We start from the raw sequence: 27,991 nt of genomic DNA on the forward strand, positions 1-27,991 counted from the left end.
TGTAAGGACTATAATAGCCCCAGCAATCAAGAGGAAACAATACCTCAAAGGGATCTTGGTCTCTATTGCAATGCTTATTTATGTATCTATTATGTAACAAACTAATCCAAAAGAAAAAGCTACCATTGCTGCAGCTGTGTCCTCAAAAAAAAAAAAAACCACCAACAACAAAACAGCAGCTGCTACTGGATGTTGCAAGCAGCCAGCTCCTCTAGAAGTGCATTAAGCAAAATCAAGAGTACAATGCTTTGCTGTCCCTGGGAGCAAGAAGTGAAATTATTTGTTTCTGGATCCAACAGACTTGAGAATTAATTAAATGTTGACTCCTTCAGCCTTGCCAACACTGGGCATTCACAGAGGCAGAAGAGCTGGGTTTTGCAGAGCTCTGGTTTTGAGTTCCAAGTCCCTACAATGAGCAAGCCTTGAGTTTGGTGTTTCGAAGATGGCCACCCACTCACATGTCTGCACTGGATGATCATTCCCCTTGCCTTCAGTTCTTCATCTGATGACCACATCCACAGGTTATTGGAGATTTACAAGAATATGCATCTTAAGGCACCAACAAGAGTGATGGAGCCTACCTAAGCACCCAAGATAACTGGATTTCTCCAAGCAGAAGGTTAGATTGGGATAACTTTTCTTCAGCATAGAAAAGAACCACTTCTTTCTTTGACTTCACTGACTTCTCTGGAACCAGACTTTTCTTAGTGGTGCCCAGTGAAAGGACAAGAGCAAATGGGCACAGACTGAAATACAAGAAATTCCATTTAAATGCATGAAAATACTTTTTTTTTTATTTTTTCCTGCTGTAAATGTGTTCAAATACTGGAACAGGTTGCACAGAGAAGTTGCAGAGTCCTTGGAGAAATCAAAATCAAACCTGGATGTGCAGCTGAATAACTTAGTCTAGCTGACCCCTTCTTTGAGACAGAGCTTCCTTCCAACCTCAACTGTGCTACAATTCTGTGTTGCTTTGCCAGTTTCTAGGAGCACAAAGGCACCTGAGAAATCTTTCAACATGTTAATTCAGCTCAAAGGCATGAATCTTCTCTGCCATCTTGCACACAGATAAACCAATCCATAAGACATTGATGTACTTAGTAATGGGTCATAGCTGCACTATTTCCCCAGGAAAGCAGAACAGATATGGCTGATGTTTGTATTTATTATAAAACAGTCTATATTTTAAAACAAGTCTTCAAAGTCATCAGACTAGCATAATTTTTAACACCTGGACAAAGCTGCAAATGTTTATTGAATCTTTTCCTTTGATTGTTTGTTCTTTCCAGTTTGGTTTGGTCATAGCCCAATACTCTCCAGAAACTCATTGTCCATGGACACTCATGGCAGAACTCCACACCTCTTCAGTTCCCAAACTGCATGGAGAGCTGACTCTCTGCTTTCACTTGTGCTGTAATTAGGTGTCAACAAGGGAACTCTTGGTCTCCACATACTCAAGTGCTGCTCTTTTAACAGCCAGGACACTTTCTGTTGTGCCAAATTTCTTCTCATAATCCAGGTAGCGTTTAAAGAAGAATTTCATCTTCTTTGGTGCCAAGCTCAGGTGTATGACCCTCTCAAAGATATCCCTGCAAAACAAAGTGATTCAGGCTGCTATGTTGGTAATAGCACTCAGTACAAGCCCTTTATCATGCCTTTGAACGAAGAGTAGAAATTCGGGGGAAGACATTCAACCCACTGCAAAGTGCTGGTGCTTGAAGAAAGAGATTCTTGACAATTGGCCAAAATCTCAAAGTAGAAGCCTTCTATTTGCTTGAAAACATGAAGGCTACTGGTCAGGTTAAGTTAAGATCCAGACACTGTATTTGACCCTGCATTCAGTAAGTAGATGTGGCTGGATCTGTACTGTGTGAAGCTGGACTTTATTTTGTCAATTCTCAGAAAAGAAAACAGAAATACGAGAAGTTTCTCTGGTTTTGTTGGGCTTGATCTCACCCTTCAGATACAAGGCAATCCCTCCAGAGGGACAGATGACTAGCGGTGCATGTCCTCTAGTTTTGTCAGCCCACTACTTACTAAGAAGTTCCCCCCTGACCTATGGATCAGTCTCCTTAGAGCGTCCTCAGTCCTGGCAAGGATCAACACTTCCACACACACCAATTTCCTTTCTCTAGATGAAAAACATTCTCTTTTGCTCTGTACTGGGAAGCCCTGTATGAGCTCATCCTGCAGGGTACCTCTGGGTACCTCTCAAGGTGCTCCAAGCATCATACTCTGCCTCTTCCTAGCAGGCAACTCACCGTATTTCCTTCTGGCTGCCATGTTTGATCATGATGTCCATGTAGATGGACCAGATGTCTGTCCGCTTGGGATAGCTGCTGAGGGTGCTCTCAAAGAGGGCCTTGGCATGTTCTGAGTCCCCAAAACGGAACTCCAGCTGTGCAAACCTTGAAATGACATCCACATCTAGAACAAGAAAAGACATGTTAGAGTATCACAGCAGTTCTCTTCCCTATAACCAAGCATGAGTGATAATTACATGGAACAGAGGCAGGCACAGAGACAGCACCATCTGCCCCCAGAGACAATAGGGTCATTGGAAAGTGGTTCTGGATCAAGATGGGATCAGAGTGGGAAAGAGAATGGTCACAGCTCACTTTCCATTTCAACTCTCTGCAGAAGTATTCTTACACTCAAAATGCATCTTGCAGCATCCACCTGCAGCCCCATAAACCTAGGACAAGACCAATGCAACTTTTCTAGAACTCTAAGAGCACTGTAAGACTTAAAGTCATCTTTGCTTTGGGTGCTTTGCTTTTGCCCATCACAACAAATTCTATTACAGCAGGATTTAGCATTGATATTCAAGTTGAAATTCCTTCCTCAAGGGGAGCAAGTCCAGCACCAACTGATGGCACTTCTCACTTACTACAAACATTGCCACAGACAGAGATATTAGAGAGCAGTCCATCTGCTGGGGAGCTGTCAAAACATGAAGCACAGAGGACGAGGAAAAGAGTGCTTACGTTCTTTGGTGGGCAAAACTTTGAGAGCACGTTCCAAAAGCCTGTGTGTAGCCTCAGTTTGGCCTTGCTTCAGGAGGAAAGAGGCATATTTCAGCCACACAGATTTCTCCTGACGGAAACGCTTCAGCATTGTGTGGTACAATTCTTCTGCTTTCTGGAAGGGCAGAGTTGGGTTAGCTCAAACAGATTCGTAATAAAGCTTTAAAAGGCTTACTTTTGACCCAGACATCTCTAAACCCTTAAGACAGAAAAGCAAGTATCAAGAGTTCCTTGTCCCCTGTCAATGATAACTATTAATCCCCATTAGGAAGAGGACAAGCCTAACATCTAACAACCAGAAGCTTATACAGCCAGAACCGGTAGTTTAGGGCATGACTGAATGGGACACGTGCCCAGGACCTGCTTGCTCTGTCTTACCTTGTTCTTCTCAGAACTGGCATAGATGTCACACAGATGCTGGAAGACTTTCAGAGGTTCATTGTATTGAACAGCTCTCTCAAAGACTTTCATAAGTGTCTCCTCAGTACCATACATGTTCTCCAAGTTCAGCAGAGCTACCCAGACATTCAGCTTCTCCTGTTCTTCCCTTGAAGCACATGTGAAGGAAAATATTCAGCCTTTTACCAGTCTTCATAAGCTTTTTGCAAACCACTCTACAAAGGCTTACTGACTTGTATCCTGCCTCTGGGACAAAGGAAGGGAGTATACTGCACACCAAAACACCACTTTTAGAATAGAATGCAGCAGTTGTTTCACACTACAACTTCTGACCACTGTTGTTTATAATTGAGAACCACAAGGATGATTCAAGAAAGCACAATATACTTAATCATGCTGTACAGAGAGATGATGTAATACACGAGCAGCCCTATGGAAAAACCACAAGAGCTTCACCGTTTGTTTCATGTTTTGATTTAAGGACAACATCACTGACAGCATTATGCTCCTCCAAACCCTTCCTCTTGTTCAAGGTATGTCTGTGAGCTCAGTGATACCTCAGGGTGTTTATGTGCTCATGAGCAGCAACAAGTCAGCTGCAGGCCAACTGTGGTGACTCAGGTCAGACCTTCAAAGGGTCAGCTGACAATTGCTACCATTTAATCCTTTTGAGCTCACTGAAACAGACTCTGCCACTATACACAGACACACACATGCTGATGATGCTACCAATGCTCTTCTCCCACCACAACTACCTCACCATGATTTATTCTCTGGGACAAAGAAAGGCAGAGCTTATTACCTAAAGCAGATTGTCTTAAGTGCTCTCTCTGCCACAGCTCTGGCCTTCTCAATCTCAGTAGCCTGGAGGTGGAAAGCCATGTACTGTAGCCAGAGAATGGAGCTGTTGGGACTGCTCAGCACCAGGCGGTCAAAGTCATCTGCTGACTGGGGCTGTCGACTGGGGTCCATTAGAGCTGCCTCCAATTTGCAGAGCTCCTTTTCCTTCTTCTGCTTCTCTAGCTCCTTCTCCTTCTTTGTTTGTTTCTTCAGCTGAAAGAGCAGAAAATAAGGACTGGGGAAAAGCTAGCATATCATGTGGGAACATACAGGCCCAGCTAAAGCATTATCAGACTTCACTGTGTCCAAGGCTAGAGAGTTTTCACAGAAGAGATTAAGTCAATTGCTTAAGAAAAGAGGAAAACAGTACACAGACTCCACACTTTCACAAACAGTTCACACTTCCAAGAGCAGCAGTACATGAAATCTTTTTGTTAGTGGAATACATTGAGGGACAAAATACTTCACTAGTTTTGTACCCCAACTGCAGGATTCACACTTCGCCCCTCCCCATCATGCTTCCATTTTTACCATCCCAGCCAGTGCTCACCACCCCTCTCCACGCTAAAAAATCCAGGATACATGGGGAGAAACTGTGCAAGACTTGAGTATGTTGCTGGATCACCAGAGTGACTCAGGTCTCATTTGGGGACTGACAGTGCCATAGTTCTCTGCACAAGGCAGCTATTCCTTAGGCAACAAAGCATCAGTCAAGCCTGACCATTACAGAGGAGAATTTTGAGGGACAGAGGAAACACTGACAAGCGAGTGTAAAAGCACTTCATGAGCTTATTTCTGATGAAAATGTCTGTTCTGGGCTGAATCTTGTTCCAGAATGTTTCCCCTTACTTTGTACAGAAACACTCCTTATATGAAAAGTATCTGTCTGAAGGAAAGCTGCTCCCTGCTAATAAAATTAATTTTTTAGCAAGTCAACATGAAAAGCCATATTTTCATGCAGCCTTGCTAAAATAAGGCTTCTTCTCCTCTCCTTCGAGATATCTGCTGCTAAGACCAGTGCTCAAAGAACTGCCGGATTAGCTGTCAGAGGTGCTCCCTTGGGTTAAAAAAGCTTTGCTATGAGGCAGACAGACACATACATCCTGTTAGAGCCACCATGTGGTGTCTCCTGTGCAAGCAACAACAGCACACAGTACCTTTGACTGAGGATCCTCCTCCTCCTCACTCTCTGAGCTCTGCTCCTGATTCAGCACAGGTACATCCATTGCACTTATGTCCTCATCCCAAGTGAAGCCCACGGAAACCTGCAACCTGGGAGGTTCACTAGGCTTCCTTATCTGGTTGGAGGAAACAAGGAATGCTCTGGGTTTTCATCTGAAGTTTTCACACTTAGATCAGATTACTGCTGTTTGCTTGTGGCTCCTCTCTGGCCAGTACTATTGACTTGCCACACTTGATAACAGCCCACCAGCAAAAACATTAAACTCTGGTCACCTTTCCTGCAATTTAAACTTAAATCATCTCAGACCGTTTTCAGATAACACAAAGAGCAGTCTTGTGTCACTCCTATCTGCAGCAATGACTGTCATCCAAGTCAAAACTGACACTTCTCAGTAGGGCTGGAAAGTCATTTAAGGTTCAGGTTCTCCTCCAAACTTCTCACCTTAGATTTCTTTTTAGCTGCCGCTTCCTCCTGGTCATCCTCCTCCTCCTCCTCCTCTCTGTAATATACCTCAATTCCACTGTCACTTTCATCTGCTGGGCAGATCTTCCTTTTTTTTGACTTTGCCTCCTGCAATAATAGAAAATGAGTGCATGGTGAAGGGCAGCAACTGAGATGAATCTTAAAGGCAATTCTGTTTACCAAAGAAAGAGTCTGAGAGAGAGGGGTGCTGCCCTGACACAGCATGATCCACTGTCCTCTCACATAACATAGACAACAGGGAATAATCCCCAGCTCACCTACATAGGGTGTGAAGACCTACATAGGGTGTGAAGACCAACAGGATGGGCAACACGGACAACACCACTGGATGGCTAATTCAATTAACTCTTACCCAAGTGGAACAGTTTCTGATCTTTACTAATCTCCAGTACAATTTATTTGGAGATAATTCTAGTAACTGTGTAATTCCTCAGCCTGATTCCAGCAGATCTTCCCAGTCCCTTCAGTATTTGGGCCAATCAAGACCCTTAGCATGTCCTCTGCAATCACATCCATACCTGCTCACTATCAGAGTTTCCTCTTCTCTGTTTTGTCTTCACCTTAAGCTCTTCTCTCTTCTCCCTACCATCTGTCTCTGTGTTCTCTTCCTCTGCACCATACTGTGGTAGGCCCAGCGATTCAGGCAAGATGTTTGGCATCCCAGTGTCCTCAGGCAGGAGAGAGAGCTCAACATGTTTCCCAGTTACACTGTAGTGCATTGCCAAGAGTAGCAGGAAAGAAGAGGACAAAATGTCAGAGCATTTATAGATACTGCAAGGATGTCTTTCAAATCTTCTTGGCTTTTATCCTCTCTCTTTCCATCCTCATCTCTTCCACAATCTCCTTTCTATTAAATCACAGCCCCTTTTAAATAACATTGGACCTACCCAAGCACCTTGGCAGTGAGCAGCTTTCCTTCAGGCAGATACTTTTCATATAAGGAGTGTTTCTGTACAAAGTAAGGGGAAACATTCTGGAACAAGATTCGGCCCAGAACAGAAGTAGACAAGCTGAGGAGAAGATGAGGAAAACAAAAAGTAAGTATTTCATAGTGAAGAAAAAGGAAAAAAAAAAAAAAAAAGTGGAGTGACTGTATCTGTGACACAACTATATAGTATTACACAAACTTTCCCTGTTTTATTTTCATAGGCTCAAGAAAGCAGCAATGACATCTTGATTCCCAGGATGGAATTCATTTGGTGACACCACATTACACCAGAAACCACCCCCAAAGAAGATTCCAGATCTGTACATTGCAAGAAAGCTCTCCAAGACCTCTCATTTCCCAGGATAACTTTCTTATGCTACTCACGCAAAGAATACACCTGATGGAGCAATTGATTTGACGTAGCCTCTCACTAGCTGCCCTTTTTTAACATCCTTAATACATGTTATTTCAACATCTTCCACTTTGCTGTTGCTCTTTGGGTTTAGCCTAAAAGAAAAGAGAGGTCAGAAGTTAAAGCATTCAACTGAATAATCATAGTATCACAGTATCACAGTGTATCAGAGGTTGGAAGGGACCACAAGAGATCATCAGGTCCAAACCCCCCTGCCAGAGTAGGATCACTTAGGGTAGTCTGCACAGGAATGCATCCAGGTGGGTTTTGAAAGTCTCCAGAGCAGGAGACTCCACAACCCCCCTGGGCAGCCTGTTCCAGTGCTCTGTCACCCTCACTGTAAAGAAGTTTCTCCTCATGTTGAGGTGAAATCTTCTATGTTCTAGTTTGAACCCATTGTTCCTTGTCCTATCACTGTGAACCACGGAAAAGAGCCTGGCCCCCTCCACTTGACACCCACCCCTCAGATATTTATAGACATTGATCAGATCCCCTCTGTCTTTTCAAGACTGAATAGCCCCAGGGATAATCCACATTCTGCTCTGGAGATATATATATTAAAAAAAAAAAAATCAGTATTAACAGCAGCCAGCACTTTCTGAAAGCGTACCAGATCAGAAACACCCTTTGCTTTATCCAAATGTACTAATGGACTATCTGCATCTCTGGAAGCTATACACAGCATTAGGGAATAGACACACTGCTGTAAACAAAGACAAACAAAATAGATCAGCCTGGCTTCCTTTGACACCAAGAAAGTGAGGAGAACAAAACTCTGTCTGAAATTCTGCACAGAATTGGCTTGGGGTTTTTTCCCCCACTTATTTCTAAGACACTTCAGTTCACAGGTTTTATGCATTTTTGTTCCATAGAGAAGACAAAGCAAGGGGTTTCAAGAAACATTTAGGATTGAGTCTGCTATTTAATCAAAACAGTTAAAATAAACATTGAAGAGTAATGTGTTTCTATTGTGACTGCATTGCAAATTAAATGGTGGAATTTGCCCTTTCTTTCTAAATAAACAAAAAAGTTCAGTCACGTCTAGAAACAGAAATTAAATCTAAGCCCACTTGATCAGCTCTACATTATCAAGACACCTCCGCATTTCCACACAGGAAAATCTTTCTGAAGTACAAACAAGTCTCATCCCTTTAAACAAAGAAACAAAACACAGTCCTTGTCCTTTTAACACTTCACACTGATCCACCCAACCTACGAGTTACTTTATTTCAATATCCTTTTCTTCAACAGTAGGAGATCAACAGACTGGAGGGATGACACATACCGAGACTGCCGCAGAGATAACTGGATTTTGCTGTTCTCATTGGAGAGGATGTAACACCTGCATGACAGAGTAAGGGGAGAAAGCAGAAAGTTAGTTTTACCTGTTAAAAAAAGCCACAAGTAGAAGACAGATATTTTCATTAGCAGAATGAAGCTCTGAAGAAACAAACCACTCTGTCCCTTGGAGCTCTTGCTGTCTAACACAGAATCAACCAGGTTAGAAGAGACCTCAGAGATCATCAAGTCCAACCAATCACCCAACCCTATCTAATCAACTAGACCATGGCACTAAGTGCCTCATCCAGTCTTTTCTTAAACACCTCCAGGGATGGCGACCCCACCACCTCCCTGGGCAGCCCATTCCAATGGCCAATCTCTCTTTCTGTGAAGAACTTTTTTCTAAGATCAAGCCTAAACTTCCCCCTGTACAGCTTGAGACTTGTGTCCTCTTGTTCTGTCACTGGTTGCCTGGGAGAAGAGACCAACCCCAACCTGGCTACAACCACCCTTCAGGTAGTTGTAGAGAGCAATAAGGTCTCCCCTGAGCCTCCACTTCTCCAGGCTAAACACCCCCAGATCCCTCAGCTGCTCCTCAAAGGGTTTGTGTTCCAGAGCCCTCACCAGCTTTGTTGCCCTTCTCCAGACATATTCAAGCAACTCCACATCTTTCTTGAATTGAGGAGCCCAGAACTGAACACAGTACTCAAGGTGTGGCCTAACTAGTGCTGAGTACAGGGACAGAATTAATTCCCTAGTCCTGCTGGTCACACTATTCCTGATACAGGCCAGGATGCCATTGGCCTTCCTGGCCACACAAACCAGCGTATTACAAGAGTTTGTGAAATCAGGTAAAGGGATTTTTGAAATGCATCTACTTGCCTTACCCAGTCTCTGTGACTAGCACAAAAGACAAAGATTTTTATGGCTGAATCACTTGGCCTTTGGTGCTCTCCTGCATTCCCAACAAATCTGTGAAGTAGGGAAATGCAATTACTTGTACATTACAAATGTAAAGACAACTGACTTGCACAATGGGCCCACAGAATCACAGCTGAGATGGGTTAAATGGCTTCCCTCAATCCCAAAGAGAGTAGCTACTCTCAAAACACAGTTCTAGAAGTCAGCTTAAATGGGGCTTTTTCACATGTGGAAAATAACAGACACTCACCCAAAAGCATATAAGGTCATAAGACTTTCAAAACCCACCTGGATGCACTCCAGTGAGGACTACCCTAAGTGATCGTGCTTTGGCAGGGGGGTTGGACTCAGTGATCTCTTGAGGTTCCTTCCAACCTCTAATGTACTGTGACAGTGTGATAAATCAGCATTATTTCTTAGCTTCAGACTCACCCTTAAAAGTCTGACATTATCACATGGCCTGTTACCAAAGGAGATATTTCTAAGCTTTGCAGCTTGAGGGAACAGGAAAGAGAATTACTGACCTGACAATCTTGCCAACTTTGAAGTCACCCAGAGGATTCTCCTTGTAAGTATCATTCAGGTGGAAGATGCTGACCTTGCCAGTTTTCCCACCTGGCAGCGCAATGGTCAAACCAATATGTGGAGTCATCTTTGTTACCATGCCTACGGTGATAGTGCCCTGCTCCAGTGACTGAATTCCTGAAAAAAGTGAAGGAGAGAGAAGGCTTCATAATACTAAAAACCTCCACACAACAAAAGTAACAGGGGTAATGAGTCAGTTAAGCTGATTTTAGTTGTCCAGACACATACCAAACCATCAACCTTTGGTAAGGTGCAGTCTATTCACTCTTTTGCTTCACAGCAATATACAGCCTGGTAGCCTAACAAAGAGCCCTAAATTGCACGGGTCAGGATACAGAATAACTGACAAATGCAGCATCTCATGTCTGAGATTAGAGGGCAGTAAGTTCATAAGGGCTCAGAGAAGGGCTTCAGTCTGAGACAGCAGCAAAATAAATTCTTGAGCCTGAAGATCTAACCTCTCTTTGCCTTGCCTGCTGCTACATCTGGGGCAGGGTCCCAGGGTCTAGTTCTGTCCTACAGGGAGGTACTACCTGGCTGTGAGTGTAATATCCTCACCTGAGGGGTCAGTGCAAGCCCACCTCTGATTAAAGCATCATGTACAATAGGTTTCTGCTGTTCAGGCTCCACTATACCTGTGAGTGACAAGCAGAGGTTTGTTTCGGTGACATCCGTTCCAGTCACTGTAGCTGCTATTGCCTGGCCATTTTTGAAGCTCTTTTCCGGATGTTTTAAGACCTGAAAGAAAAGACAGATTTCCCCTCATTACTAGAAAAGGAGCTTTGCAGAAATCTCACTGGTGTTTCTCCCATGAAGCTTTACATTTTCTATACAGATCTTTGTTGTGCACACTTGACTGGTAGCTCAGCACTGCTTCAATGGCTCTACTATCCTGCGCCAAACTAGCTACGGGTGTACTTCTTACTTGTCACATGGATGTTAGAAGTGTCTGCAGTCATTATCTGCAACCACATGCATAGAAAAAAAATTAATTGTGTAACTTTTCTGTAATGCTCCCTTACCTTGGTGTTCATAGACAGCAGCAGATGAGGAACTCTTGCTCGAATGTCAGGGGTGACTTCCACCTCCAGCCAATTTTTGAGGACGTTATACTGAAAAGACAGCAAATAATCAGACAGACAGCATGAGATCTTGGGAAAAAGAATCCTTCCCTGGTGGATTAGCTAATTTTTAAGGAGAGAAAGAACTACTCTGCCTTTGGCTCTCGCACCATAATGCTGCTGTGGTTCATAGCAAGCACATGCAGGAGATCAGCAGGAAGCGCATGCTGTTGGGATATGCAACTTCTCCAAGGTCATTTTGCTGGAGTGCTGGGTGACAAGCATCTGCTGGCAACAGGCATGTCAAAGAGAATGAGTCAACTCAACTCTGACAAGTCTAGCAGATGTGGTTTCCTTCTCTTACTGTTCCTGTAAGACACTGCGCTTCACATGGGCCACTCTCACAGTTAATGAAGACCACAAGTGTCAGTGTTTAGGTCTAAACTAAAGCCTGTGAGGTCATCCCCACTTGCTGCCTCATCCAGCACATTTCTTTGTAAGACTCTGGCCTTACCTTTTTCACAAAACAGGTGACTGTCTCTCCAACATTGTACAGTCCAAGTTTCTTGAGGGTATTGTCTTCTTTAAGGTTCAACATTGCTGTGACTTTCCCAGCCATTTCACTGTTTGCAAACAAAGAAAGAGAAGATCAGTAAGACAGCTTTGGTCTTAATGATGAAGATAGGAGTTAGAAACCCAGGAGATTATGGTGACCCAGTACTACTGCGGCAATGCCTTTGCAGTGTTCATCCTCTCCCCAGCTTCATCCTTCTGCAGGGAATTAATACTTCCCTGGGCTTAAGAGAATCCTTCTGACATGAACAGACATACCAGAATCCAGACTGGTAGAATCTGAAGCCAAAATGGCATTCAAAAGAAATCATGTATTAAGAGAGCACTGTGAGGTTTAACATAGCTCCCAGCCACAAGTTGCTGTGAAAGATAAAGTAAGAGGCCTTGGCACACTGCATAGATGTGATGGTCCCTGCTCATGGCCAGATCCTTCACAAATGGAAGGAACAAGGGAGGGAACCTGCAAGGACACAAGGTCTGTGAAACAGCACAGAGGCCAACGCTTACCTTGGTCGAATGCTGAGCTCTGGAATGGACTCTTTGAAGTGTGGGTGGGTAATGGGCAGGTATCTAAAGGACAGGAAAAGGATAATTTTCTCAAGATCTCCCCATACCCCAGTTACCCACCTGTTAAATCACTTTGCATTGGCAAAAAAAGAGGAAGTAAGCCCTCTAAACCTACCAAAGCTTTTTCAAGTCCAGTTCTTTCTAGCACTATTTCAGTGGCAATTCAGATATCCAAAATAGTATTGACAAATTTAGCCCCTGTGGACAAATCCTGCCTGTATTCAAGGCTTCTTCCACTAGACCGTAAGAGTATATAAATTTTTTTTCTTGCAACCTATACTCAATTATAAATACAGTGACACAGGCAGGGAGCCAATTTACTGAAACTTGGATCTAGGATAGAAAGTAATAGCAAATTTCCTCAGGCCTCAACTACTCCAGCAGCAGCAGCAGTAACAGCATCAGTTGACAGAGGCAACAGCCTAGATAATCTGAATAGGGTAACTGTTTCACCCCTTGCATTCCCCAAGAAATAATATTATGAGCACATTTTCCCACCTGTGAGTATTCACCTCTCTGCCTCCAATGACTCGAGCAGTCACCTTCTGTCCAACTTTCAGAGTATATGTTGGAAAAGAGCCTATGGGCACTTCGTCCAGAATCCGGGAGGCATGGATTGAACCTGTCAGCTTGTCATCAATAGCAACTGTGACATGAGTTGCTTTGACAGATTTAACAGTACCAGTAACAACATCCCCCAGGGCAAGTGAGTGTTTCACAACAGCAATCATCTCTTCCGCTGCCGTCTCGGACTCCTTCCGGACCCTTACAAAAACATTCTTCTTTGCTGGGCCTTGTACTGCCAACAAGACTCCGTGGTCATTCACCTTTGTTACTTTTAAGGTTGCAGAGATTGTCTGCCCCACCTTCAGTTTTTCAGAGTCAAAGCGGAAGGTGTCATTGAAGTGAGATGCTATGGGGATGGCTGCCAGGTGGCCTGTTTCCAACAACGAAATGATTGCAAACTGCTCCGCTACGTGCTGCACGACGGCAGAGTGCTGAGAGTTCTCTGCGAGCCGCTAAACAGGAATGGAGATAGTGAGTCCTCCTGCTGATATTCTGATTCCCTCTACTTTATCTCCCTCTTCTTACATCAGAAACAGCCCAACCCACCCACCCCCCTCAGAATTCAGTAATCATCTGGTTTGCTAGATGAACAGCAGAACAGTAACACACAAAACCAAAAACCGAACACGTACTTGCTTGGCTCTTTGCTTTAACAGCTCTTCCCGAAGAGAAACATACACCTTAGATGTGAGGGCATCCACATGAAGAACCAATGCCTTGGCTTTCTCACCAGGAACCACTTTTTTATCTACAAATAAGAATAAAGTAACAAAGTCAACTTGGTACCAAGCATGTAATAAGTCTCTTTAAGAAAAGAACACGTTCCTCCAACATTAATAGCAAGGAGAAAAATAACAAGGGCTTGGCTTTCTCCATTTGGAAAATGCCTGATGCTTTCATGGAACAACTGAATTGATTTTATGAAGATGCACCTCCTAAATAATGCAGACAAAGCTAACTAACCAAAAATTCACTGTAATACAGATTTGAAAAAAGATTATGCTAACACATTCGCACAAAATCATCATCAGCCTATCTGCTCAGGAGACAAAGAGTCTCTCCTGAACACAGAGGTGCTGGGATACTACTCCTGCCAAAGTTAGCAGTTTATGTTAGACTCACTGATTTATTCATTATCTCAGCATGTACTTGTTTGGTTCTGCATGATATGGTAATTTTCTGCTTGAATTTTTGAATTGCAAAGTACCAAAATCGCAGTCCTGTTTTAAAGGCACATTGATCTGAATGAAAATTAACAGCTATTTCAAACAGAACATACTCCAAGGAACATATTTCTAAAGTAAGAAGAAAAAAAATGGGAAACCTGGAGTTTCGTATTAATAACTTAGTCTATATACAGTATCCTTCAACTATGAACCTCGGAGCATAAACTAGACCTTAACAAGATGCCCAAGATATGAGGCGGGATTAGGTCCTGTCTACAGGTGGGGTAGCAGAGGCATGGGTAGTTTTAACTTAAATATTCTGAATCATGCAAACTGGGGGGCAACACATTAGGAAGCTAAACTACTCTTCAAGCCCATTCCCACTCTGATCAGATTCCTCTAATGTCAGTTCCTCATCGGCAGAATTTATTGCAGGACAGTGAAAACCAAAGCAAGCAAAGGCCCTCACCTCCCAAATGATAGCGAGTGGCTGTTACAGTCAAGCCTGTGACACAGCTGCCACTGAACAGTGCTGAGCCATCCTCCTTCACATCTTGTACAACCAGCTGCAGCTCCTTCCCAGGCACCAACTCACAAAGGCCTCGGGCCATGCTGAGTTCCCCTAATTAAAGGCAAGAAAAAGTGTGAAGTCAATTTTAACTGTGCTGTTTCTTTCCTAAACAAAGACAGCCTTCACGTTCGCTCAAGAGCACACAAACGAGCCTTTATATCATAACAGAAAACAAAGTTTAGGATCCTGAATCTGTAGAAATATAAAGTAAAATGTAAGAGTTAATCAAAGTAGAAACAATTCCATGACATTAAGGATCTGCTAACTTTGGAGAGAATATTTTTCAATCTTACAGAAACATTGGTATACGGTATCGCAAGTAGAAAAAGGTGAAAGCAAAACAGATTAATACTAAAATAGCAAAACAGACTTGGCACTTCACAGCTATAAGAAACAAAGCACTACTGGATAGAAAAAGAACCTAAAAAGGTAAAGTTAGAATTTGATAAAAATCACCTGGAACACACCCAGTATTCCTAAGCACTAGGAAAACAGCATGTGAGAAAACCTTTGCTGGAGGACTCGTTCAGCAAGCCTATGCTGTGAGTAGGCAAATCTATTTGTATAAACTCATCCTCATGTGAGCATTAGATTTGGGTTATCACAAGCACTTGAGTGCCATCATAATTATGCTTGTACTTTCTAGTTAAAGCAGATTCTGGCTAAGGCTCAGAGTGGTTGAAAAATCCCTCTGTGAAAATCAGGCATTCCATGCAGAGATATCAACATAAAACCCAAATTGATGGTCACAGAATGCATAGAGGCAGATTCCTGTACCATAAGAACAGTAGGAGCAATTCTCATCTGCCAGTGAAAAACAATGTTAGTGTCCTTCATTGTCACAGTTAAAAAGATGAAGGTAGAAATGGTAATTCCTTATCAGTTATGACTGCCAACAAATATAGTACACATACAAATAATATATCACTACTCCTTATTAATGGTTTCTCTGTGTTGATGGACAAAAATAGTCCCACTTTCTTAAACACAGTAAGAGTGCCTGCTGACTGCAGGGTATAATAGTAAAAGCAAGGAAATTCTTAAATCAAAGCCTTCCACTTTATCATTTTAATCATCCAAAAGCATCATTCACTTTAAACAAACACACTATTCTTCAGGAAGCACCACAGGAAAAAAGATCATGGCTTTACCATGGGACAGCTAACTTGTCCAGCCATTCTAACATAGCCAGTGACTGATGCACTCAGTCCACTTCCAGTTGTCTTCTGACATTCCACCACTTCTGAGTACAGAAAATTGGCATGATGTCCATTCTGATTCTTATGTGTTTATCACCCTAGTGTCCAGGCACTAGTGCTGTTTTTCCTTAACTAGGTAATGAGCAGGAGTAGGTCTTAAGTGCATGAGTTTGCATGCAGTGAGGACCTCCCACACTGCTTATCACCAGTCCCTTTTCAGGCATTTGGGGAAATTCAGGTCTGGCCATTGGGCAGCCTGTTCTGCTTCACTGGTGCTTTGTGGCAATTCACTCAGGCACACAGAAATCAACTCCTTCAGGACTCTGAGTCACTCTTCCAGTTAGAAAAACAACAATAACAAAAAATACCACATGCCTACTCTTCCTCTTGGCATATTAAATATGTTTCACAGCTTGGCTTAATATCACTTCTATCCAAAACTCTTTAGAGTTTAACATCTGTTTACTGACCAGTGAAAATAGGTTTGCAGACTACTGCCACATCTCAGCTGATAACTTTTAGACTGGTTCATACAGCAATTGCAAATATTCACATCAAAAAAGGTGTCTCCTAGACTGAAGAAAGGGTTCAGTCCACAAAACATCCATTCCCACCCTGGCCTCTCCTATTTCCACCTTCGCAGGCCCTTTGAGGAACCTATCCTTTTGTATCATTGCATCTCCCTTCCTCTTTTGCTATATGGACCTCAGTGTTCATCTGTTTATGCCCTTACTATTAATTCTCTAAGCTTTAACACAAAGTCAATGTAAGAGGCCTAGAAGATGATAATGATAAGAGCAGTTCTTTGGCTTGTTCCAGCTGTAGTTTCAAAAAGCCTTCTTGTCCATGTTAAACACTGGGCACACATCCTCCTTCTAATAAGCTCCTCTTGGAATCCAAGACTGCTTAAACTACCCTTTCTTTACCTTGAAAGAAAATGGTTTTCCCTTTTTTTTCCCTCTGGAACCACTCTTTTTGTGTGTGTGTGTGTATGATATTACCCCCTTTAGCAGAACATGTGCAATCTTTTACCTCTTTTTCTCAGCAAGTTTCTGATTTCTTTCATTTCCTTGAAATACTGATTCAGCAGGGCAAAGCTCTCTGCAACAGCATTCCCTGAGCTGCACTCTGACACCTTCAGATTGAGGAGCATACGCTGCTTCTCCTCATCAATGCTCATCACCTTTGCCATTACAGTCTGTCCCACCACAAAGTGGTCCTTGGTGTCTGTCACAAACTTGTCACTCATGCTCTGTTCAAAGGAAACAAAGGAGTAAGGGTTACTGAATACAATTGCTTACTATCAACCACCTGCAGTACTGCTTAAAAGAAGGGTTTGAGTTAAGAATTAAGAAAAATGCCTAAGACTAATGAAAAGCCATCAATTAAAATGAATTGCTGAAGTTAAATGAAGTTGTTGCTGAAGCTTAAGATCACTTGAATAAAGTCCTTTGTTCCATTTTTGAAGTGAAGTAAGACAAAAACCCAGAAGTAGCTTCTGCCCTGCTGAAGGAAGCTGTGTAAATTCAGGATCCACAGCCCTGTACTAAGAGCCACGTTTCCAGCATTCCTCCTTACATACATGCTGTCTACTGAAGTGAATGCATTGCTTACCACTTTGGGTGCCAATCCTGTCACACCACAAGGGAACTCCACAAACACTCCAAAGGGCATCACATTCCTCACATAACCAGTCAACAGCATCCCAGGCTGGATTTCAGAGAAACTTCTCACGATTTGCTCCTCCTGTACAGCAGAAATCACTGCAGCCTTTCTGCTCAAGATCTGAACAACCAGTTAAGAACAATAAAAGATGAATGAAAGGATCCTGATGCAAATCAAATTTCTTGTTACTACTAACTATTGGGGCTAGAGCACTTTTAGCAGGTTAGACAGTGAAGGAGCTCAAGTCCCGTAATACCAATTTCTCTGTCCTGATCTCTCTACGTTAAAATGCAGCAACCAATGTCTCTTAAGCTGCTCAGAATTAAAGATGCATAAGTTTCACACTAAAGAAAACATCAAACTTCTAATACTTCAGGTTTGATTTTGGTATAAACAGAAAAACATGTGCTAAGGTTGTAACATGATTAACAGCCAGGAGCTGCTAAGATCAGTGAATTCACAACCAAGTCCAGGTTCTGATGGGATTCTAGCAGCAGATGAACCTCACATTTAAGACATGCAATTTACAATGATTTGCTAAAGCATCACTAGCTTGATGGGCACTTTCATTTCAACACATTAGTCTAGCTTCTGTTTGGTACAGATACTTTGGTTTCCTGACAGGTATCTCCCTTCCCCTGCTTTGACTGGTTGAGGGGGCAAAGGATACGACACGTTCTCCATTGTCACTTAAGCACATAACTCTGGGCAGGACATCTCCCTCTTGAAGACAATGCCACAGCAGCTTACAAGTAACAACAAAGTCAGAGAGGTGTGCTGTAGGAATCCAGGCTATTGCATTGCTTTCATCTTCTAAGACAGAAACCTCTAGCCCATTATCTTTCTTCTTCAAGACTTTCACATCAACCATCTGAAAAGAGAACAAATGCAATGATATCAAATTCCAAACATCTTCAAATTCATTCCTTTTGATGCACAATGCACAAAATCCTGTGCTGCAGGGTCTCTGCCACTGTCTCCTAGCTATATAAGAGAAAATCTAACGCTGACAGAGCCAAGCCTAAAAAGTGTGCCATGTCAACAGTAAAGGCCCCAGAGAAATCAAGAGCTAGAAACATTCCCTTGGTTGTGGTCTTTCATTTAAAAGGCGATGAAAATAAATTTAAACAAGATTAGAAGTGTCCTGTTCCTGTATTAGCAATATCTGCAGGGTGCTGGAAACTGCTTTCATTCCAATAACAATCAGGAAGCATTTCAAAGCAATTCTCTGAAGCTGTCCTTTTCTAGGGAAAAAAAGTAACTGCTTTTGGACTGAGAAAATTAGCAGCATCCAGAAGGAAGAACCATCTAGGAACAGGAGCATTAATTGGTACCTCCAGAAGGGCTCTTCTGGGACTCCTTTACCCTGACCTCTGAACAACAGAGATCCTGCTTTTGACCCAGGAGGCTAATCACACAATAAAACAAAAGCACATTTAATGCTAGTTCCTGACCACCAACAGATTTTCTTGAAGCAAAGTTGATCAAAGTGATACCAAATCACTTGAAAAAGGCAAAAAAAGGGGAGCAGTCATTGAATTCAATACCTCTCCTATTTGGTATTTCACTTCCTGTTTGTTCTTTGGACTACACTCCTTTTTTGCCTCCATGGCAGGCTTGCCTGATAACCTGAAGGACAGCAAGAGCCTTTCCTGCTGGGGCTCACATTTTAAGACTGTTACTTTAACAACCTGCAGAGAAAAAAAAAATAGTAAGTTTAATTCAGCTGACCCTCATCTTCAGCGTGCTACCACCCAGAAAAAGAGACAGGGAAATGCAAAGTACTTTTCTGTCACACATAAATTAATAGTCACTGGCCTGCTATCTTTAATAGGTTCAAGCAGAAACAAATGTCCTGATGACACAGATAGAAAATGGAAGTACACAACCATTAAATGACTTGCTAAAACTACGTAGCAAGTCTGTAGAAGAGTTGAGAATAAAATTCAGATCTCTGGATTTGCAGTCAGAAATCCTGACTAGAAATAACCCTCCTTATCTAGCCAACAAACAGCAGGATTAAAACCAAAGCAGCAGGAAAATAAAAAACCCAAATACAACAGAGATCCCTATAAGCTTATCCACAACAAAGACCAGAACTTGATATCAACAGCATGGTTCCCAGAGTGCTTGGTTTCAGATGTGCAGGATTTGAAACAAACGAGAAACACAGAATAATGAAGAGGCAGAAAACCTCTCTCTTCCAATTCTGTATCTAAGGGTTTTAACTTACTTAGGAGAAAGTGCAGCCTAGAACCCCAAACTTCTACTAAGATCTCAGTAACTCAACCAAGTGTAGCCCCTGTATCAAATACTATGGTGCCTCCTGCACACCAGGACAGGGAAAGCCTAGAACAAAGGTCTGTGAAATACTCAAAAAAGAGCTGTTCCTTTCACAGCCTAGTCTGTTTAAATGGAGCACACCCATTTCTTAAAGTGAAAGGCCACAAGCATCACTTCGTGTAGCTAGTTCATCCAGGGGAAAACCCACATTGGGGTCAACTCAACTGCAGATTTCTCTTATGCATTCAAACACAAGGCATAACATAGGTACATTAATTACCTGGCCTTCATGAAAGGCTTTATCTGGACAAGATAGGGGTTCTGAGCTCAGCTCATTCTTGGGTACCAGACCTTTGACATCATTGTAGAACTTCACAATGCAGCCAAATTCCCTTGCACACACCACAAAGCCATGTGTGATCAGACCTGGTTTTGCATCTTCATAACGGGACAGAATGGGAAGGTTTGATTGGACAAGACTTTTCTTTAGAGTAAGGATCAGCCTCTTTCCTGCAGGATTGCACTCTAGCACCTATAAGAATGGAGTAAGAGAGAGTTTGAAAAACATGTCTGCCATTGCCTGACCAATCCAGCTGCTAAATACTCAGAATAAAAAGAATGCAGAGCAGCTGAAGACCTTGTCTGGCAGCTCTCACCCGACACTTGACTTCATCTCCTATGCTGTACTTCTTCTCAGGCTGCTTCAGGATTACATCAGCAAGATGCGTGGATGGCACGAGCCCTTTAATCCCCTCAGCCACTTTCACCTGCACCCCAGCAGGTTTCAGAGTAACCACTTTGCCCTAAAACACAAAATAGGGAAAAGGATCAGTAAACTCAGCCAAGACACTGCATCACCTATCGTCACCAAATCTAATCACCCTCTAAAAAATACAATCTTAGTCCAATCTCCACCCAATTCAACCAATCTGACCCACTAACTTTCACACATTCCATAAGGTGGTTTAACAGCCTATTTTCCTTAAGCATAGGCTACTTCTGCAAAATCTCTATTGACTCTGGCAAACTACAATTGTTTCCACAAACATATCCAATACAGTCAGATATAAGAAGAATAATAACTGTCATTTTCTGCCCATCAGCTAATTATGATGGTCCACACATAAGCTTCTATTTGAAGCATAAGGCAAGTTTTAATTTCTTTCAATCATGCCTTTCTAAAAGTGTATTCATGGCCATAAATAAATGACTGACTGTGGCTAAAATCTGATTGCCTTGGCAGCATCCTGTCTAAAAACTTAAATGGGGAAAGGAAAGTATCACATTCCATTAACTGAGTCCTGCAAGGAGACTATGTTTTTCCTCCTCATTTTCACCTCCCTAGTCTGATGAGAAGGTGAACATACATATCAGGCAGAGGAAATGCACACTAGCCAGATCATTGTTGTGCATATAAAAGCCACACAATGTTGCACAAGTCTTTCAGCTCACCTGCACCACATCCCCTGTGTGGATATCTTGGTACTGCAGAATCCGTGCTTCAATAATCTGACTGGAGACACAGCAAGAGATGACCAATCAGTCAACATGAAGGAAATCCAGGCTAAGAGGAGATAGTCCCCTCTTTGACTTGTCCCAAATATAAGTAACCCACACAGACCCTAGTGCTCTACAACACCAGAGTTCTGTGGTTTAGTCCAATTGACCCATTTCCCAAAACAGTTCCCTGGACACAGAGTTCAGGGAGGTCCACCAGGCTCTATTTCAGGTGACAGCAACAGAGGTATGGCCACAGGTCATGGCTCCATGAAAGGGGCACATGAAAGGGTTCCATGAAAGAGAGAAACAAAATGGGCTGAAACTTGCAAGATCAAGGTTCAATTTTCTGTTCAGCCAGAGTATTCTGACATTATATCTCAGCAGGAATAATTTAGCCTTTCTGTGCCTCCACTCATCAACTATATAGATGGTGTCCTGATTCCTCATAGTGGGGGAGGATAGACAAGATACCCAGACAACCTGACCTGAGACAAGACACACAAGCCAAAACAACCTCAAATGGCAAGTTCCAGTCCCACAAAGCAAGTCCCCACAGTATTTTCCACACTCGATCACACCCTGCTATTCCTTCAGTTTTTTGGAAGAGTCCATAAAACTTACTACTTCAGAGACACAATACACATCTCATCCATCAGGCTGTAGTCAATGATCCGACATTTATGTTTGCATCCTGGTTTAAATGCTCCAGGTTTAAAGGATTTTCTGTTTTTTGAAAGATGTTTCAACTAGGGAAAAAAAAAACAATTTAGTTTTTGGAAAATGGAAGCACCTCAGGTTAAAGTGGTAGCATCTGACACTACTGTTCATCTCTCTCTGTGCAGCAGTTTCACCAGTCTTTCCACAACACTTCTTCCATATTCCAACCCTCAAAAAGGGAGGTATGATTTGGAAAACATCTACCACATTGTCTTCTTTTTGGTGTATTAGTCTCACAAAGAGCATAAAGGTAGAACACTGCAGAGGAGGCTGGACTACAGAATCACAGAATTAACCAGGTTGGAAAATACCTTCAAGATTGTCTAGTCCAACTTATCGCCCACCACCACCTAATCAACTAAACCATGACACTAAGTGCCTCATCCAGTCTTATTTTAAACATTTCCAGGGACAATGATTCCACCACCTCCCTAGGCAGCATATTCCAAAGGCCAAGCTCTCTTTCTGTGAAGAATTTCTTCCTAACTTTCAGCCTAAACCTCCCCTGGCACAGCTTGAGACTGTGTCCTCTCATTCTGTCACTGGTTGCCTGGGAGAAGAGACCAACCCCAACCTGGCCATGGCCTCCCTTCAGGTAGTCGTAGATGGGAATGAGGTCTCCCCGACCTCCTCTTCCCAGGCTAAACACCCCCAGCTCCCTCAGCTGCTCCTTATAGGGTTTGTGCTCCAGACCCCTCACCAGCTTTGTTGCCCTTCCCTGGACACGTTCAAGCAGCTCAACATCCTTCTTGAACTGAGGGGCCCAGAACTCGACACAGTACTCAAGGTGTGGTCTAATCAGTGCTGAAAGTAGATGACCTTCAGAAGTCCCTTCCAACCCAGACCATTCTATGATTCTATGAAAATAAGACCTCCTACCCTCCTTCCCCCAGAGGCTAAGACAGCTATGGAGGGTTTGCTTCACCACCTTGGTACTTACCCGTGCAAATGCAAGAGTGCCATCATCAAGCTCAAAGATGGCACCAAACTGCTTGTAGAAAGCTTTCACTGTTGACTCCTCCACCACGGCCCCCATGCGATCACTGGAGAGCTGGTTTGGGGATCCCCCAGGGTGGAGGAAGGCCTGCCGTAGAGTCAGGTGCACCACCTTGGAGGTGGGGTGGACAGAGAGGATGCAAGCTTTCATCTGGGAGAAGGCAGAGTATTTGTTAAACATGAGTTTGTAAATAACACCCAAGAAAGGCACACTGCTCATGTTTTTACATAGGAAGCTTAGTACCTAAATTCTCTGTCCATGTACAGCCACTTTCAAGTATTACTACTAAGACATCACCTCCGTTCTAACAGCTTTACAGAAGAGGGATTTTTGCTTTTGTCTCTTGTTTACAGAGTAGTTTGTTACCAATGCAGTGAGTGGAACATGACTGGACAAGTCATCTTAATATCACCAGCAAGTCTCCCTCATGTTTCTCAAATAAGTTTTCCATTAACCCAGGAACAACTTTGCTCTACAGCTCTAAAGCAGCCGTGATAATAACTCAAAAAAAAGGCAAAAAAAAAGACAGTAAGATTTAAGAGACTATTCCACAGAAACACTGGAGAAGAAAAGAGATGTTCTAAGCAACATACAAACTCCAGTCACCTTTCATGCTCCTTACCACTTGATCTGGAGAATAATTTGCAGATTTCTCTGGGTCCATGTGCATGAAATCCACAACGCCAGTGAAAGAAGATAGAAAGGTCATTTTGACCCCAAATGGGACCACCTAAGAAGGGGAAGGAAAAGATGCAGTTGTCATGCAGCTCAAACAGAAAGCAACTCATGCATTTCACTAAGATGCTGTCAGTGCTAAACACAGGCACATCACAAGAGACAGAGAAACCACTTAAAACCTCCTTTCTACTTTACTTTTTAAAAACAACCCTTCAGTTTTTTGGTAATGCTGTGTGTCCTCTGAAGACTACTGCTAACTGGTTGAACGCTTGACTCAAGTAAAGCCTAAAGAAACGTAAAATGGATTCCACTCTGCTCCAAGCTTTATCACCAGCTTCATGCCTTTATATTCACAGCATCACAACCAGGACAGAGATCAGCTCTTAGATGAATGAAGTGGAGGAAGGGCCCAGCAGATAATAGTGTTTGCTATCGTAAATTAATAGAGCCCAAGTACAAAATTTTCCACAGCATAACCTCTATCTCTATTTCACCTGTCTCCCTGGCTTCAGCAAGACTCAAAAAACCCCAAACCAACAAAAAAACAAATGCAAATCAAAGCTTACCTTCTGCACTCGAGCTTTCACCACCAGGCCTGGTAATAAATTAGAGAGAGTCCAGTTCTGTCTCTCTGTTGCAAGGGATGCAGCAACCTCTGACCGATCAATGGACAAACGGACAACCCTTCCCTCATTCTTTACTTCCACAATCACACAGTTCAGGTTCTGGCCTATTTTCAAGTCAGGCCCTACAAAGACAAGCCACAACATAAAAAACCTCCAACAGGAACACTCTGGGATTCCCATCCACTCTTTCCAAAGTTTTTTCAGCATCCACTCCAGTTTAAGAAGCTAGAACTCCTCTCAATCTAAGTGGTCCACTGCCAGCAGGATGGATGGGCTTGGAACATAGTCTGTCAGAAAACAGACTGAAAGCCAATGGCTTATTGCAGACCAGCCACAAAACTGCTGTTTTCAGCCACTCAAAGACTCCACCTTAACCAATCTCACTGAGCTGCATTGACACCAGAGATGTGACAAGCCTTAATCCCTGTCATTCTCCACCTCCCTTTTAACCCAGCACCTCCTGCTGCACTTACCTTTCTTGACTGTTTTGATGTAGTTTTGGGCTTTCTGACGAGGCAGGAAAGCATGAGCCCCACTGACTCCAATATCAATGAGGTAGCCATGGTCTTCCACGCTAGCCACAAAGCCAGAGAGCAGCTGTTGGGAGGGAAGCACTGCAATTCAGTAACATGACAAAACAGCTGGATCATCTGCACATCTGATAGAGAGGTTCCACAACCCAATCATTTGTTTCACAAGGAGAGAGAACTGAGTTTTCCAGGGCAGCAGAAAGAACATTACACTATTCCTTCTTGCACAACTGATCTGGCAGTGACATCTCAACTCTGCCTTTACTCAAATGTGCACATATAGAGCTCACAAATCATCAGGGAAAAAAAATAACAGGTGGTCTAACCACAGACACACACCTACAATCATACAGCTGGAAACACAAAAAACCCCAAACAACTGAGCACCTCTGCAAGGCATGCTAAATGTTATTCTTCGCATAAATAACCAAAAAACCTACCCAGAAAGAAATAATTAAATAACTTGTCAATACTGAAACAGAATCAGGTGAATAGATTTCATGAGTGACAACCAACAGCAAAGACCCAGTACTGCCCTCTCCTCTCAGGTCTCCTCCGTGGTGGGAGCAGCTCCATTTTCTGCTCTGATACCATGCAAGGACAAACTGAAATGCTCCCTCACGTGCTGTGCAAGCAGCACCTCCAAAGCCTAAAGAGGCTGTGACAGACCCAGAACACGTACCATGCCTTGTGCTAGTGCTGAAGTGTTCAGACCCTTATTGACCATCTTGGGGTTGATTGATAACTTAATACTCCGGCGTCCATCGGCACTTTTCTCTACAGTGGTCACAACGCACCTGACCAGCATCCCTGGAGAATACATATCTAACAGCGAATTCAAGTCCTGCCCAGCAAGATGATCAAGAGAAAAACATGTAAATTTTGCAGCATTAAGTAATATACGAAGCACAGAATTCGTTACTGAAGTAGCTTTTTGAAATCAAAATCCCCCTGTCGACACTACAATGAGGGCAGGAATTGCCATGAGCACAAAGATCTCAACAGAGAGGCAGTGATGACACTATGTGATGTTAGCAAGACCAGGAGGCTTTGTTTAAAAAGGAATAGTGGCAGGGGCCAGTTCAGGAGGTTGCACCTGAGGAAACATCTACAGTGACCTTAACCTCATCTCCCTCTTTAGCAGAGAAAAACACAACCACCAAAAGGCTGGTGTACCTGGCAGATCCCACCTTGAGAAAAATTATGAAGAGCTGACACCAGAGAGACAAGGTAACAAATTACTTGATGCTCTTTCTTTCTAGCAATCAGCTTTATCAACAGATTTCAAAATTTGCTTGGAAAAGCCAGGTCCAAACCAAGGTCAGCCCACAGCAACATGATGCAGCAACACACAATTAAATTGGATGAACCACAGTACTCCCTATACACAAGAAACACTTGCACCATTTTCCAACCATTTCCCTAACTTCCAACATCATTACCTAGAGCCAGGCATCAATGTTCAGGTTCACCAGCAGACAGACAACACAAATCTATTCTTGTTCCATAAGCTATCTACAATGATCATTTAGCCAAGACTAAGGCATTGCAAGTCATCTGCAAGGCACAGACACCAGGCTTCTCAATAAGATCTCAGGGTGAGTTCTGAGGTATTATTAACACTCTCCCCAGCTCTCATGCACAAATCACAACTACAGTCCAAGATCTCACCTCCAGAAGCTCTCCTTGGGCCACCTCCTTGCTCAGCATTTTGCTGTAGGCATCACTGATCTGTGTGACTGGCACAAATCCTGATAGTCCATTGGGCAAACTGATGACTAGCTCATAGTCACTGACCTCTTTTATACAACCAAGGAACAGCATCCCTTCACAGACCGCCTGGGAAAGTATGAAGAACAGCATAGGGTGGGTATCTGGGCAAGTCAGTAATAAGAGGGTCGTAAACACACTTTTGTCCCAAAACACTGATACATTTTAAGGTTTGGTGAGGAAGAACGTGCCATTTTTATGTAGCCCTGAGGAGAGATACACATTAAATCAAATGTTTATCCACAAACCTCAATTGTGAGTGGTTCAACATTCAAAACATTGCCTTTAGCAGTGGCTGTTTTGTCTGCCTTGAACTTTTTCTGGTTTCCTTGATCCCTTTGGCTCCTTTTTCTTTTCTGGGATTGCTCTTCATGGTGAACCTAAAGCAAATCGAGAGGGAAAAAAATTGAAGTGGATAGAGGTGAACTTTGCACTATAGCAGAACTCTATTGCCAGGAACAAAATTAGAAGAGAAAATACTACGATTGGAGAAAAAAGGAGAACAACCTTGCTAACTGCTTTATGTCTACATGCAACTCTTCCAAAATATTTCTTCAGGGCTGAAGCTGATTGTTTTATAAAACTTTCAATCCTGGCAATGGAAAAGAGTGGCACAAGTGGTCTGCACCACACTCTACCAAAAGAAAAAGAAAGATCAAGTTCAGTCTGTACCCACTAACATCAGCCTCACTACACAAGCACCTTGGGATAAGATGCTTGTGGAAATTTTAAAAACTAAAGCTCAATAAATAATTTTCATTGATCTTTTTCTGTCATCACATTGAACATACATCTGACATCAGGGATCTTCAACAGATCAGAAAAAATGTGGATACCAGCAGTTATCTCTTTCTCTTCTATATAAGTAAGGGATAGAAAAGATTACAGGTCATATTTTGACAACGGAAGAGCTTTGAGAAGAGTTAATTCAGAACACATAAAGAACCTACATCAAACAAATTGTCCCGCTCTAACTTCAGGTTGGGTGTTTTTCCCTCTGTGGGTTTTTTCTGGATACCTCCTCGAGGAAAGTTTTCTTCCATGGATGCCATGCTTCCAATTCTATTGGACAACCAACAAAACAGAGATTAAATGTGTAGTAGTTATGTTTGTTCCTACTGAGGAGACGCAAGAGTGAACTATCTCCAAACCAAGAAAGAATTCAGGTGGCTAATTTACAGTCAGCCAGTGCCAAAACAGAAACTCACGTTGAAATACATTTGACAAGATTGGTGTTGCAATGGTCCATATAAGCATGTGCACCCCTCTCCCTTTTTTACTGTTGCCCAGTTCTGCTAGACTAAAGTATTATTTTTAAGGCATTTAGATGTACATCACAGATATTCATAAAACTGTTTTAACCATACGTTTCCTGAACGGATCTTTAGTATATTCAATCAACAAGCTGAAATTATTTCCTAGCTTTGGTCATCGGAAAAAGTTGTGTGTGAAATGCTAAGAAA

At 42.7% G+C, this 27,991-nt stretch overlaps 1 protein-coding gene across 1 annotated transcript; it reads right to left on the bottom strand.

Moving 5' to 3' along the window:
- Positions 1-1,239: 1,239 nt before the first annotated feature.
- PDCD11 (programmed cell death 11) lies at positions 1,240-27,580 on the bottom strand. Its single transcript, XM_054382193.1, has 35 exons — positions 27,479-27,580; positions 26,777-26,908; positions 26,430-26,597; positions 25,441-25,602; positions 24,702-24,825; positions 24,169-24,350; positions 23,547-23,654; positions 22,868-23,074; positions 21,832-21,956; positions 21,163-21,223; positions 20,367-20,513; positions 19,991-20,242; positions 18,975-19,118; positions 18,098-18,298; positions 17,377-17,547; positions 16,795-17,014; positions 14,462-14,614; positions 13,459-13,574; positions 12,758-13,278; positions 12,200-12,262; positions 11,634-11,742; positions 11,081-11,170; positions 10,694-10,796; positions 9,998-10,175; positions 8,557-8,613; positions 7,244-7,366; positions 6,819-6,941; positions 6,450-6,639; positions 5,890-6,018; positions 5,423-5,563; positions 4,228-4,478; positions 3,405-3,573; positions 2,988-3,141; positions 2,262-2,427; positions 1,240-1,589 (listed from the first exon to the last, which is right to left on the bottom strand). The coding sequence occupies exons 1-35, from the start codon at positions 27,578-27,580 to the stop codon at positions 1,418-1,420; spliced, it is 5,514 nt and encodes a 1,837-aa protein (XP_054238168.1). The 3' UTR covers positions 1,240-1,417.
- Between the last annotated feature and the right edge of the window lie 411 nt (positions 27,581-27,991).

The sequence above is a fragment of the Indicator indicator genome, chromosome 7, assembly GCF_027791375.1.
Source record: "Indicator indicator isolate 239-I01 chromosome 7, UM_Iind_1.1, whole genome shotgun sequence".
In the NCBI taxonomy this organism is placed as follows: Eukaryota; Metazoa; Chordata; class Aves; order Piciformes; family Indicatoridae; genus Indicator; species Indicator indicator.

What these genes read in the sequence shown, in the direction of transcription:
- PDCD11 (XM_054382193.1), bottom strand. Translation starts at nt 27,580, where the DNA reads ATGGCATCCATGGAAGAAAACTTTCCTCGAGGAGGTATCCAGAAAAAA. An exon ending in AGAGAGGTGAATACTCACAG is followed by an intron (nt 12,263 to 12,757) that starts GTGGGAAAATGT and finishes CCTGTCCTTTAG; the next exon opens with ATACCTGCCCATTACCCACC. An exon ending in CTCACTGCCAAGGTGCTTGG is followed by an intron (nt 6,640 to 6,818) that starts GTAGGTCCAATG and finishes AATGCACTACAG; the next exon opens with TGTAACTGGGAAACATGTTG.